The sequence below is a fragment of the Nuphar pumila genome, chromosome 8 (assembly GCF_984573655.1).
Source record: "Nuphar pumila chromosome 8, dmNupPumi1.hap1.1, whole genome shotgun sequence".
In the NCBI taxonomy this organism is placed as follows: Eukaryota; Viridiplantae; Streptophyta; class Magnoliopsida; order Nymphaeales; family Nymphaeaceae; genus Nuphar; species Nuphar pumila.
Genome location: NC_143256.1, coordinates 123,325,157 through 123,339,311, shown reverse-complemented (window position 1 = coordinate 123,339,311; position 14,155 = coordinate 123,325,157). Strand labels below are relative to the sequence as shown.

Here is a 14,155-nt window from a genome sequence, read left to right as displayed (position 1 = left end):
GTTCTATTGAGAAACCACTAAAGATCTTTTGTGATAATGAAGTAGCCATGTCCTTTTCAAATAACGACAAGAGCTCGATCTCGTGTCGACACATAGAGTTAAAATACTTTGTTGTTAATGAAAGGACTGAGAATCATCTGGTATGTATTGATACAACTGGGATGAAGGAAATGACTCTAGATCCTCTTACTAAAGGGCTAGTACCGGGATTGTATTCCCAACATGTAAAGAGGATGAGTCTTTTTTATTCTTTCTTATGTATGACAATACATTATGTGATCACATTTGATTCTCTATGACTTTGTAAATTGTTGATTTTGCATAATGGATCTCTCATATAGCTTAGAGAGAATAGCATAATAACAATATTAAAGGACCAAAAAAAAGAATAGGTAAGAGACCAACCTATTCATAAAGGTAATTTCAACATGCTTAAGCACTGAAGGTGAATTATAGTACAGTACATGAGAATATGACATTTCATAAAAGAGTGTTTATGACTCCTATGATTCATTCTTGTGATAAAGGATAGCATGTGAACTCATATGAAGAATTAAATCGAGATAACGGTATAAACCTCAATTTAGTGCATTTTTGGTGTCAATGGATCAAGTGGGAGAATGTTGAACATAACAGATCTGGGTCCAACCCATTTGGGTGACCTAGTTTGACACCATTAGTGGACCACATAATGGGAAAATAGTGGGTGGCAGTTACGTACGTAACTGCCTCTTTCCCCATTATATAAGGGAGTTGGCTGCTACGAAGTTGATGAGAGATTCATGGCAATAGCCTACCCAAATTTCATATTCCGGTTTACGTGGTACAGGGTCCTATCGTCGACCTAAGGCCTGGGCTCATAGTGGGCATCAACCGGATGAGGAGAACGTCGAATATCCGCACACACACTCTATGGTGTCAACAGATATACTTGCAGGTACGCTTTCTGTGTATGTTGTTTCAGGTAACGCCAACAATGATCACATACTGCTTTTTATTTATAGATAAGCTGAGGTTACCAATGCTATCGACCCTGTATCGTTTGGCGAACGATTCAGGTGAATCGACCCATACCAATTCTCAAGTGAATCGTTCTGAATCAGCCAAAAAATAATTAAAAAATATTACGTGCCAATCAGAACCTGTGTTAAAGCCATTAAATTAATATTTAAAATTAATTTTAAATATTTTTATATTTAGTTAAAAATTGTCGATTCAGGGATGAAGCATATCGATTTTCTGCTGATACAATAAGTATCGGCCGATACTTACAACATTGAGGCAGACCCTCACCAGTTATACAGTCGTACAATTAGGGTTTGATTGTGCACTAAGTCCTCCTACCAAACAACAAGCAGAGCCCCTGTTTGTCTGTGTCTGGACTTTACCTAGGTAAGTACTTCCAATTTTTGCAAAAGCCAGTCTCTCTTGATATTGCATGCTTATACAGAACTTGCAAGTTGGCCATGACTATTATTAGGGGTATACCAACACAACCAACCAAGAAGATTGCATTGAATGTGGAATCACTAAAGGTTAATTGATGGAACTTGGGGAGGAAGTAACCCTAGGAATCCAGTTATGCCCACATATTACATAAGAATGCCCTCTTTAGGTAATCACTTGGGGACACCTGTGACCAAAATCTTCCCTTCCACCTTGGTGTTTGCACTAAGTAGGTTGGCTGACTTGCATTGTGCCCTGGACAATAATGGAAGTAAACCTCAATGGGGAGGACAATTCTGAAAATGTAATGTAGCGATAGAGACATTGATATTTTTAATGTTTGGACTGCTATATCAAACTCTGTAAATAAATTAAAAAATGAAACTTGTCAAAGAACTGATGTAGGTGGCATTGAAAATGAAAGCACTCTGCATGTATTTATACTGTACATGAGTAAGATAATTGTCTATCTTCTCTTCTTCTTTCTTGTGAGTTTAGTAAGCCATCATCACATCATCATGGCATCGATTGGTTTCAGTGCAGAGCAAGAGGCCTTAGTGAAGGAATCATGGGAAATGATGAAGCCCCATGTCCAAGAGCTAGGTCTCAAGATGTTTGCCTTGTAAGTAAAAACTCTTATAGGTATTGAACATTCTTTTGTGATAAGGGATGTTCATATTGTGGATTTTAATTAGCTGAAATGCTTCATGGTTTTGGTGATGGATGAATCAGAGTTGGGGAGATGATACCTGAGGCTGGAGGCATGTTCTACTTTATCAAGGATCCCAATGTTTCTCCCCAAAACAATCCTAAGCTTAGGTCTCATGTTGTTAAAGTCTTCACCATGGTAAGCATTCCACTAACATTATATGCCTGTTTTTCTAATGTAGTTTTAATGAAAAATAGTGAGTTTGCATTCTTTCTCTTCCCTTTCCCCATTTATAAAAGCAAACATTTAAGTATCATGGTGCTAAGCCCCAAGGGGTTTGGTGCAGTAGAAGGGATTTCATTCATATTGAGTAGCAAACCTCTTACATTAATGAGGGCAAAGGATACCTTGCTTATCCCTTGCTCAACCAAAGCTGAGTGACTCCCTTGGGGGGCAAAGGTGCGCTGCGCATCGGGAAAGCTACCGTAAATATGTAGACTGCCAGTGCGACTAGGTCTCTGATCCCGAGAGGGTGCAGGTTTTCTCGTCCTTCGTGAAAAAATAAAAATATCATGGTGGATGGCACAAGTGGGTTCTGGTTTTTCCCACCATCTTCCTCTATTAATGTGAAAATCCCTGTCCATATGAAGGGACGTTTATGAGAAAGCTGAGCGGACAGAAGTCTCTTTCTCTCTCTTGCTAGCTTTATACTGCAGTTTTATAAGCTCATACGCTCAATATTAACATTTTACATCATGGTTTCCAACTTAAACTTAGGTACATCCTCTCAATTTTAAGGAAAATGATGTAACAAAGTTTAGTTTGGAAATCTGGATAGTAAGGTTTTCAGTTTTCAGCTCTTCACCTGAGACCTCCATATCTTTTTTTATTTTTAATTTTTTGGAGATGACCCATGTCTAAAATTATTGTCAATACCAAAATTCCCTGTTTTCTACTATGCCAGTATAACAACATAGGGTTGCTTTTAGGACTCATTGCTTGCTGTCATATCACTGCTCTAATTTTTAAGTCAACATGACCCCATTATTTGCTCTCCATTTATACATTTTGTTTTAATAAAAGATAAACAAGAAAAATTGGTAACTCACCCTCAAATGAGTTGCACATTATGCTTGAATATTCAAAATATTTCTCTCATATCCGTTGATCAATTCTATAAGTGCAGTGGTATTACCTTGTGTGCTGCATGTTGGCTGGTTGTTTCATTGAATTTAACTGAATTATAACGTTATTATTCACTGTAGACCTGTGAATCGGCTGCTCAACTTCGTGAACAAGGCAAGGCTGTGGCTGTAGGAAGTACACTCAAGAAAATGGGCTCAATCCATCTGAAAAAGGGTGTCCAAGATGCTCACTTTGAGGCAAGTGCCAATTGAAGCTGGAAAATTCATTGAAATAAAAAGATTTTACAAAGAGTAATGATGTGATCAGCAAAACCTTTTTTTGTTCAAGGAACATGTGTGATTAGTAAAACTTATTGCAATTTTTTATGATGTTATAGGCTTATATTGGGGTCATACTATATATGTTTTGGCATGGTGGGATGGGATATAGGCCACTAGGCAGGTGGTCTAGGTTCAGTTTTCATGGGTGTCACTCCTTGCGCAAGCCAAAGCGTGGAAACTCCCTGGGGGCAAAGGGTAAGCCCTCAGAGTTTTACTCTGTGAGGACAACGACCTTAACTACAGCAGGCAAAGCCAGCACGGCTATATCTCTCGGGGTGGTTTGTCCTTGTAAATATCAAAAAAGGTCCAGGTTAGACATTTTGGATTGGATTCAGATCTGGTCTAACTGGACCATGAAACCCAAAGTCAACTAAAAACTAGCTTGTATAAGCTTTCTATTGATTTTTTTCAGTCTTATAAGGTTTTAATCAGGACCCAGATCCAGATTAGGCAATGTAGGCGATATTGAGTTTAGACCTCAATAGACCAAGCCTGGCCTGTGCTTTCTGTTATTAAAATAATAAGTCCAATTAGTTCAAGGCCATATTATAGGGTATCGGATAGCTCGATCAAAATATGGCCTGGATCACAATCCATAGTCACATATCCGATTTGGATCCTGATTCACATTTGGGTCCTCCTAAAAAGATGGCCCATACCCAATAAGATCAATCCATTCTCTATCTATAAAACTTGTTTATCATATCATTTGATTGTGATAGGAAATGATATCTTAACCGCATCTATATATGCATGCATCTTATAATTAAGGAGACTAAATACTACTACCCTAAATGTTTCTTTTTTCTTGTTTATTTATTTATTTTTTGCTTCTTTTTCTATTGAAAAAGGCTGTGAAGGTGGCTTTCTTGAGGGTTGTCAAAGAAGCAGTTGGAGCAAAATGGAGTGAAGAGATGAGGCTTGCATGGGGTGAAGCATATGACCAACTGGCTTCTGCCATCAAAGCTGAGATGAAGATCCAATCCACTTAGATTGATGGATCCATTTGGGGTTATGTAGAATAAAATCTTTGTTTAATTAGTCTAAATTATCTTGGAACGACGTTTGTGGAATGTATGAATGCCTTTAGTTTTGAAGTCATAGATTGTCTTCATCGTTTCATATCTGATTGCCACTCATGGCACTGTTTTGAGTGGGGTCCACAAAAATGTGCTATGTGCTTGGGTCTATTCTTACCTAATTGGATATTGCCTAGTCAGATATTTATTTAGTCAGATTCAGATGGGAAAAACCAATTCCAAATATGGATCTGACTAGATTAACTAACTAATTGGATGCAACTTTTACATGTATTTGGATTCAGATACCCATAGATTCAAATTTGGTTCGGGTTCATATTCAAATTCAGATGTAATACTCTATATTGAATCCAAATCAGATCTTGCTTGTTTTACCAAATCCGACTAACTGGATTCAGATCCAATCAGATATTCTACCCAATCTGATTAACTGGATTCAGATTCAATCGGATAGCCAACTTATATCTGAACCTTTAGCATCCCACTAGTACTGACATGACTGGTTTGTCTGACAGTACCAATTTACATGGCTATATGTGGTAGGGTCCAATTTTTTCTTTTTTTTTTATTCTGACCTAGTATAATTTATTTTGGATCCATGTACATATAATATCCTGGCTGTGTCCCAAGATTTATATTGTTAAACCAAGGTCACACTTTGCTGGATTTCGGTCCACCTCCTTTCTTTTATTTTATGACTAAGAACCCTCTCTGAAGCAAGAAAAAACCTTGGGTGGGGCCCCATGACCAACCTACATTCTATAGCCCACCTCCAAAAGCTACCGCTACACCCGAGCGCCAGTGGGATTTGATCTAGTGCCTTCATCTCAGCACCCTCACAACCACTCCACTCAATAGTTCTATATAATTTAGTCTCTTCAATTAAGGATGGCAGCGGACTGGGGCAGGGGACAAGGTCTCCACCCCTGCCCCGTCTCAAAATCCAGACCTCCATCCCCGCACGGGTTTTGATTTTAACCTTCATCCCCGTTTCATGTCCTCCATCCCGATCCATTGTCATCCCTAAAGAAGGATTCGGGTCGGGACGGGGGTGGGGCAAGGCGAGGATCAGATGGTGATGGGGGTGGGGGAAAGCGTAAATCCATCCCCGTATGCGGGCTTTGATTTTAACCTTCATCCCCATTTCATGTCCTCCATCTCAGGTCCAAACGAGACGAGATGGGGCGGGCCCGGTTTTCCCCAGGTCCACTGCCATCCCTATCTTCAATAGCACCAAACATTAACCCTTATTTCACAAACAATAAATTTTATTGGTGGCCCTACACCCAACCACCCAAGATGGTTCTACCGAGGTGATAGCATAGTGAGAAAAGCTTGAAATGGGAAAATAATGCTAGTAAAAATCTCATGAGAAATTGAAAGATTTTTATTTCCTTGCATTTTATCAGAAAAAATGTCGACAAAAAATAACTAAATTAAAATATTAAACACAACAAAAAACCACAAATTTTGGAAAAAAAAAGTAAAAAACTAAAACAACCCATTTTCCCATAAAACGGCCTTTGACAAAAGTAAACATACTGATAACATCGTCATATTTTCATTAAAAATGATATTGTCATGATATTTTGAAAATACTGTGATATTTTGACTGTTTAAAACGGCAACGTGTTTTTCATGGTATCTTCAAAATATCGCCGATAATTTCCACTGTGGGTAGAAGCACGCAGCACCTTGAGCAATTACTTTATAAACAAACTAGGGGCCTGTTTAGGACAAAAACATATCATTGAACTTGGGGAGGACGCAACCCTAGGAATATAGTAATTAAGGAATAATATATAAATTAATTTCTCAGGAGTAGTGCCTTTGTTTGGATATTCATTCAGACACCTTTGTCAGAGATATTTCCTTCATGCAAGCCCCTGAGATCTTAAATGAGGAGGGTGATTTACAATTGACATGGGGCAAGAATGCAAGGAAAACCAGGTGAAAGGACAAGAATGGCAACTCAAAAAAAATTAAATGGTAGTGGTAATCATAAAATAACTTTTGAGAAAATTCCATTTAGGGGATTAGCTTTTGCCTTAAATCTAAAAAAAGAGCCTCAAGTTTCTGAATTTGCTGACATAGGCCCCGGTTTTCACCAGCTCTTATAATTTGCCATTAACTCACGTTAAATCTCAGTTAAATTGAGTCAAATAAGAATAATACCCTCATGACTAAATGGCCTTAGGGTTGGGCATAAGGCAGGCTCAGGCCGTTTAGAGCTGGGCCCGCGCCCGGCCTGTTTACTAGCGAGTTGTGCATTGGCTCGGTTCTTAATGAACTCAGGTTTGAAGAGCAACCCATGACCCGGCCAGATGGACAAATGTGGAGCGGGTTGAGCCCGTCCCAGCCCAAACCCAACTAATTAGGTAAATAATAAATAATTAGCAAGTTCTCATGTACCCAACTAATTATCTTTTTAGTTTTCATAAAACTAATGCCAACTCATTAGGTAAATAATAATAGTTATCAAGTTAGACCCATGGGGTTTGGCCTAGTGGGATGGGGCCTAAACCGTTTGACGGGGCAATCTAGATTCAAATCTAGTGGTCACCTCTGTGTAAGACGAAGCTTGGTGATTCCCTAGGACTAAGGGGTACGTCCTCGGAGTTTTACACCAACATGGACAGAGACCGTAGTACAGTAGGCTGAGCCAGTGCGGCTAGGTCTTTGCGCTTGAAGCAGTTTCTTTGAGTAAAAATAAAAAATAAATAATTATGAAGTTACTATGCAATTAATTAAATTTTTATTTTTATATTATTAATAATTAATAAATAGCTCAGGCCCCGTAGCCCGCGTGCCAGAACGATCCTAGCCCACGTATATAATGGGCTGGGTTTTGGCACGATAACTAATGAGCCCGAACCTAAAACCTTGACCCAAACCCGGTCCATGGTGGGCCGGGTCGGCTTGGCCCATCAGGCCACTTGGCCTGTTGCTCACTCCTTAATGGCCTACCCTTCATTTTTCTGTGAGGGTAAAATATGCATTTTTTTTTTAACTCTGAAGGACAACCCCAGAAAGCTCAAAGGCACCACCTGCTTGACAGTTTCTAGAAAAACAGAGGAGTATATCAACAAATCCAAAAACATCAGGTATTTTTTTCAGATTAGGGGCAAGAACAATGTCCTTAGATGAAATTTTTTCCTCTTTTTTCTCAATAAGCTGGTTGGGGTTAAGGCTAGAGGGCCCATGCTGGTTTATACTGACTTGGGCAGGATGTAACATGAGGCAGTTAATGAGGAAGTCTGTTTTTTATTAGACTTGAGTTTCTATTTATAGTGCACACTAACATGCTGATAGTGTATCTTCTTCTTCTTTGTTGTGAGTTGAGCGAGGCACCATCCTCATCGTTATCATGGGATCGATTGGTTTCAGTGAAAGGCAGGATGCCTTGGTGAAGGAATCATGGGAGATGATGAAGCCCAATGTTCAGGAGCTTGGCCTCAAAATGTTCTCCATGTAAGTAGAACTCTCCTACTAAGCAATCGTACGTTGATCGAGAGCAGATCGGATGATCTGCAAGATACTCGGACCAATGACTGGATGGGACAACACATGCTGACCATAGTGTGACAAAAGTTAAAAACGGCAAAATCTCGGGAGTCAAAAACTAGGGTGATTTTGAAAATTTTCATAAATCTCATATTTTTTCGCAAAATCTTGGCAATATTTCACTTAAAAATAAAAATCTTGAAGGTTTTCACTATAAGTATCTGCTAAAACCGTAAATATCGTGATATTTGTCACAGTTTGAAATCTCTCGAGAAATTGCCGTTTTAAACTTTCAGGCAATTTCAAGCGAGAGTTTTTATTAATCTTGCGATATTTGTCACAGAGATGCTGACTAGGGTTGGTAAAGGGCTGAATGAACCGAACATGGCATGTTTGTGCTAGGCTCGTTTATCAGTGGATTGATCTCATCACTCAGCTCGTGTTCCTGTTTAGACAAGTCAAGCTCGAGCTCAGATCGTTCTTGAACGAGACAAGCCAAACAGAAGTAAAAACATTTCATGTTATTTATACTTGAAATATATACAATTTTTTATATATTATACTTAAATATATATATATATATATATATTACACTTAATAGTTCATATTTTATGCATAGATTTTTTATGCATCTTTCTCTTTGTATATATATTTTATGCATTCTTCTTTTTATATCTTACACTTAAAATATTTATTATACATAAAATATATGTATTATCTATATATACGAGCTATCCTAAGCCAAGCCCGACTCGACTCGTACAAGTTAAATGAGCTGCTCATGGTTCAACTCACCAATGAATGAATTCACGACGAGCCTAACCGAGCTGAGTCATGAACTGATCGGTTCGTTTGATTGTCAGTCCTAATCCTGACTTGCCTCCCTCCCAATGATCGGATGGCATTCAGTAACTGGACCAAGTACCTTGCAAGGCACTGTATCCGATCACTGGATCTCCTCTCTTGTTGAGCCTTAATTTGTTTTTGTGATAGTGGATGCTATTTGTGTCACTAATTACTAATATATCTGTTGGATGATGTTTGTGGATGAGCAAGTGTTGGAGAAATGTTACCTGAGAGCAAACACATGTTCTACTTTCTCAAGGACTCAAATGGGATGCCCCAAAACAACCCTCAGTTCAGATCTCATGTTAAGAAGGTTTTCACCTTGGTAAGCATGTAACAATATATATATATATATATGTGTGTGTGTGTGTGTGTGTGTGTGTGTGTCTGTGTGAGAGAGAGAGAGAGAGTGAGATTCATTCTTTGAGACTTTTTTTGAAAAACTGACCTTATAGATGTGATCTACATGGTTGGTTTAGTAGAAATCGGCTTTTGAGTCATCCAATTATGAACATGTGAACAGGATTTTATAAGAATTCAAAAATCAATGTTCTAAAATTTTTATAAATTCTAAAGCTCATAAAATCATATTTTTTTTATCGAAAAAAGTATGATCCAACAGTCGATTCCTAGCGGTGGATGGTTAGGATGACCTGTCCTTTGTGCGTGTGTGCTTATGCAGTAGAGGGAGAGTGCCTATTTATGAGTGTATAACCAAAGTTATCAGTTTATTTTTTGCATTTCCTGCTAAAAATTTTCAAATTGCAACTGTTATTATTGATTTTGAGAAACAAAACCAACATTTAGGCCCGGGGGATAAAAAAAATCTTTATCTTCATAAAGGAATACCCATTGTAACCTACACTAGTCAAGCCTATAATATAGTAACTTCATGTTATATATCTTGTTTATATAGTTCTGGTTTTTATTTTGTATATTGGATGGCTGATTGATTGAATAATTGAAACATGGTTTGCATGGTGTCTATTAGACCTGTGAATCAGCTACTCAGCTTCGTGAGAAAGGCAAGGTTGTGGGTGTGGGAAATACACTCGAGAACTTGGGCTTAGTCCATCTGAAAAAGGGTGTCCAAGAAGCTCATTTTGAGGTAAGCATGCACCAACAAGACACTCAATGATTATGTTTTTTTTATAAGAAATGTCATCAAGCTGAATGGAGATTACAAGTTTCATTTTTTTTATGGTGAGGAACCCTCAGCCATGCAAGCAAAACCCCAGGTGGGGCCGCATGACCACCCTGCCTTACGTGGCCCACAGCTGAAAGCTACGGACAGCCCCATGCACTAGTGGGGTTTGATCCAGCGCCTTCATCTCAGCACCCTCACAACCATCCTGGGCATCTGCCTCAAGATCAAAGCTAGGTGTACTCCCTAGTAGGCAAGGGAGACCTAAGGGTTTTACACCAATGAGCTTGTGAGCCAGTGAGTGAAAGGTTTTTCCTGATTTTAGGATCAAAGACCTAGCCACTCTGGCTCTGCCTGTAATACTTGCGGCCGTTGTCCTGTCAGCATAAAATTAACTTCATGGACTTACCTCTTGAAAAAATGATGTTTCAGAAAAGAAAAATAAAGTAAAATGATTTGTAAGCCACTACTACATGCAAATTTGCATTGTCACTAAATATTAATTATCTCTTGTTCATTATTGAAAGGTGGTGAAGGTGGCTTTCTTGAGGGTTACCAAAGAAGCCGTTGGAGCAAAATGGAGTGAAGAGATGGGGCTTGCATGGGGTGAAGCATACGACCAACTAGCTTCTGCTATCAAAGCTGAGATAAAGATCCAATCCACTTAGATTAATTGATCCATTCTGATGTTTGGGGGCCATGAGTTATGTAATACTTTCCAACAAAACCTTGGTTGAGTGATTGCCTCTAGTTGAATAAAATAGTTGGGCGCTTTCATGCATTTGTGAAATTCATGCTTCATTTCCTTTGCTTATGCCTTTAGAGCATGTTTGGATTTGTGGAATTGGGTGGAATTGGAATCCAATTCTATACAAAAAAAAAAATCTAATTAAAAGCTGGTGAAAATTAAAAAAAAAATTGATGGCATCATGTTTCAAGTCTACCCAAATGCACAAATCCACGCACACCCTTGGAATGCTACATAATTTGATTTCCACCAATTGGATTAGAACTTTGGGTTGTCAATTAATGGCTGATACTACAACAAAAGGCATCTATAGCGCAGTCATAACTGTGCTATATAGCCTTGCATAACTGCCACTAAATCAAATAGTGGCAGTATGGTGCATGCCCTTGTAGGTGCTGTCACTGTTGGTATTAGTGGCAGTTATCAAAACTACGGTGGCAAGTATAACTGTCGCTGTAACTTCCATTGGCGGCATTCAACAATTTCCGCAGTTGGGGCTATAGTGGCGGCATTCATGAATCCTGACAGAATGATAAGTCCTCCTACAGACATGATTAGATGGTCTGCTAGGATGTGTTTATCGGATCAGATGCAGTTGGATCCAAGTTTCTTTTGCCTGTTTATTACAAATACAAGTCCGTATTTAATCTACCATCAAACTTTTGTTGTGATCCGTAACTCAAACTAAGGGCATGCCTTTAGAAGTGTTTAGATTGTTTTTCTTTATTATTCAAAGTGTTTAGGATGCTAGTTAGGACCCTGTTTGTTTTATCCAAGTCCAACCTGGATCTGACTGAACCTGAAAACACTTGTTATGAATCCAATCTGTTTATTAAACAGAACCTGCTTTTCTGATCCATATCAACCCACATTTTTGTTGGCCGTTCCTAGACAATAAAGATCCGATCCGTTTGCAACCTAATCCAAAGTTCAAGGGATAAATCATTTTGATGGTAGAAAAGAACAATCCAAAGTTCCATTCAGCTCTATTAATTTGTAGTGAGGACAGGTCAGGTGATTTGACAGAACACAAAAAAAAAATTGTGCGTTTTAAAATTGTCACCACCCATCACTTCGATCGCCACCATTCATTTAAAAAGGAGTGGGGCCCACCAAAAGTGCTGATATCAGCATTTCACGAGTGATGAAAAGGATTGGAAAGTAGGAAGCATAGTGACAAAAGTTAAAAATCGGAAAAATCTCCGAAGGCAAAAAATTCAGGAGATTTTGAAATTTTTCATAAATCTTGCATTTTTTTTTAAATTCAGGAGATTTTGAAAAAAATCATAAATCTTGCATTTTTTAAAATTTTTCATAAATCTTGAAATTCAGAAGATTTTGAAAAGGATTTTTTGGTAAAAAATGAGAAACAAAAAAAGGAGTGGTAGCAGGTCATAAGCTAAGTAAAAAAAGGAGGGGAATCTCTCTCTCTCATGCCATTTTGGATCAAAGAGTGTTGAAAAATAAAATAAGAATTAAATACAAATAAAATTAGAATATAAGAAAGAGAAATAAATAAAACACACCAAATATAAGTGATTTGGTCAAAGACCTATATTCACGAAAAAGCGCTCTCACACTCTATTTCTTTCTTTTTTTTTCATCTTTCAACTCACATATTTATACAAGTACATAATCTTGATAAATAATCTTTATTTACAACTAATATAAAAAATTATTATGATGAGATAAGGATGAGTGACGGATAGGCAATAATCTTGGAGACCGCAATTTTCCTTCTAGATAAGCGATGATCTTGAACACTGTCATATGTGATTGAGAATATATTTCTATATTGTTATAAATTTCAATGCACCCCTTCAAAGTTGGATAGTGAATGAAGAGAACTCTCAACTTAAAAATATAAAAATATATGCTAGAATTAATAGAGATGATTAAACACAACAATGTTCCAATGATGATCAAACATGCTACAATTTGAACCAAAATCGTTGAAAGATGCATAGTGTAAAGATTGTATTACGAACTTGTCGATAGAAAAAATATTGCCGACTTTAAGTTGATGAAGATGAATCTAATATTGCTCTGATACTATGTTGAAAAATAAAACAAGAATTAAATACAAATAAAATCAAAATATAAGAAAGAGAAAGAAATAAACACCAAATATACGTGGTTCGGCCAAAGACCTACATCTAAAGGAAAAAACTTTCACACCCGCTTTTTTTTTTATTCAATCTCACAACTCACATATTTATAGAGTTACATGATTTAGATAAATAATCTTTATCCACAACTAATATGGAAACTAATAAGGATGGGACAAAGATGAGTGATTGATAGACAATAATATTGAGGATCACAACTGTCCTTCGAGATAAGTGATGATCTTGAAAACTGTTATCTGTGATTGAGAATATTCTTTCATGTTGTTATAGATTTCAACACAGAGACGTCACTTTCTCTCTCTGTCGGATTTCAGCCGTCGAAAAGATTTTGATCGAAAGATGTTGAAATTTGACGTGATTTTGATGTGAGTCCATTTTATGAGAAAAAAAGAATTTATATTTGTTTTGCCCCTTCTTTGAGTGTGATCTTTAGTGTCTTTGGGGGAAATTAGTGTTTTTGGTGTAAAGAAATGAAAATTTTGTGATTTGGGATTTTTTTCTTTTTTTTTGTTGGTTATGCTTGTCACAGTTTTGGGCTGATCGTGATTTTCAGATCAAAGGCACGTAATGATTTTTTTTCTTTCTTTTTTTGTTGTTCATAGATTGCCTTGTTGTGATTTGGTTCTGAATCAGTGTTTCTTTTTTAAGGTTTGGTTTGTGTTTTCGTTTTGACCTTTGCTTTCTGCGATTAGCTGTGAAGTAGAGTTTATTCGAGAAATTAAGATGATATTTTGGGTTTTGTTGTATTTTTTATTTTATTGCCTTGATCCTCATTTTTGTACATCCTATTGTAGACAAGACAATACAGAGGACAAAAGCAAAATTAAACTTTTGCTATTTTTTGCTTGATGAATACGTGCCTAAAATGGATAAAGGCTGGTCCGTACTTTTTTTTTTTTTTTTAACATTCAAAAGTTAACATTTGATGCCGTTAATGGAAAAGTGAGGTAACACATGGCATTCATCCAAAATGCATAACGGACGGTTACTATTTTCAGATGAGCAGAAGGCTCATTTTCATAATGACCCAAGCATGCATAATTTTTGATCTCTTTTTTTTTTTTACTTGGAGAAACTGCCTCGGGCATAGAGACCTAGTCGTGCTGGCTCAGCCTGACGTACTTACGGTCTTTGTTCATGTCGGCATAAAACTCTAAGGGCTTATTCCTTGACCCCAGGGAGT

The 14,155-nt window shown here is 37.5% G+C and overlaps 2 protein-coding genes across 2 annotated transcripts; both read left to right on the top strand.

Annotated features, from left to right (window-relative positions):
- The first annotated feature begins 1,920 nt into the window (after nucleotides 1-1,920).
- Nucleotides 1,921-4,675, top strand: LOC149830546 (anaerobic nitrite reductase HB2-like). Its single transcript, XM_090016595.1, has 4 exons — nucleotides 1,921-2,068; nucleotides 2,179-2,293; nucleotides 3,361-3,477; nucleotides 4,413-4,675. The coding sequence occupies exons 1-4, from the start codon at nucleotides 1,965-1,967 to the stop codon at nucleotides 4,551-4,553; spliced, it is 477 nt and encodes a 158-aa protein (XP_089872721.1). The 5' UTR covers nucleotides 1,921-1,964; the 3' UTR covers nucleotides 4,554-4,675.
- A 3,293-nt stretch (nucleotides 4,676-7,968) lies between these two features.
- Nucleotides 7,969-10,763, top strand: LOC149830545 (anaerobic nitrite reductase HB2-like). The gene is made up of 4 exons (XM_090015483.1): nucleotides 7,969-8,072; nucleotides 9,162-9,276; nucleotides 9,943-10,059; nucleotides 10,623-10,763. Exons 1-4 carry the CDS (start codon nucleotides 7,969-7,971, stop codon nucleotides 10,761-10,763), a joined length of 477 nt encoding a protein of 158 aa, XP_089871609.1.
- The last annotated feature ends 3,392 nt before the right edge of the window (nucleotides 10,764-14,155 follow it).

What these genes read in the sequence shown, in the direction of transcription:
- LOC149830546 (XM_090016595.1), top strand. Translation starts at nt 1,965, where the DNA reads ATGGCATCGATTGGTTTCAGTGCAGAGCAAGAGGCCTTAGTGAAGGAA. An exon ending in GGTCTCAAGATGTTTGCCTT is followed by an intron (nt 2,069 to 2,178) that starts GTAAGTAAAAAC and finishes TGGATGAATCAG; the next exon opens with AGTTGGGGAGATGATACCTG. An exon ending in TCCAAGATGCTCACTTTGAG is followed by an intron (nt 3,478 to 4,412) that starts GCAAGTGCCAAT and finishes CTATTGAAAAAG; the next exon opens with GCTGTGAAGGTGGCTTTCTT.
- LOC149830545 (XM_090015483.1), top strand. Translation starts at nt 7,969, where the DNA reads ATGGGATCGATTGGTTTCAGTGAAAGGCAGGATGCCTTGGTGAAGGAA. An exon ending in TTAAGAAGGTTTTCACCTTG is followed by an intron (nt 9,277 to 9,942) that starts GTAAGCATGTAA and finishes GGTGTCTATTAG; the next exon opens with ACCTGTGAATCAGCTACTCA. An exon ending in TCCAAGAAGCTCATTTTGAG is followed by an intron (nt 10,060 to 10,622) that starts GTAAGCATGCAC and finishes CATTATTGAAAG; the next exon opens with GTGGTGAAGGTGGCTTTCTT.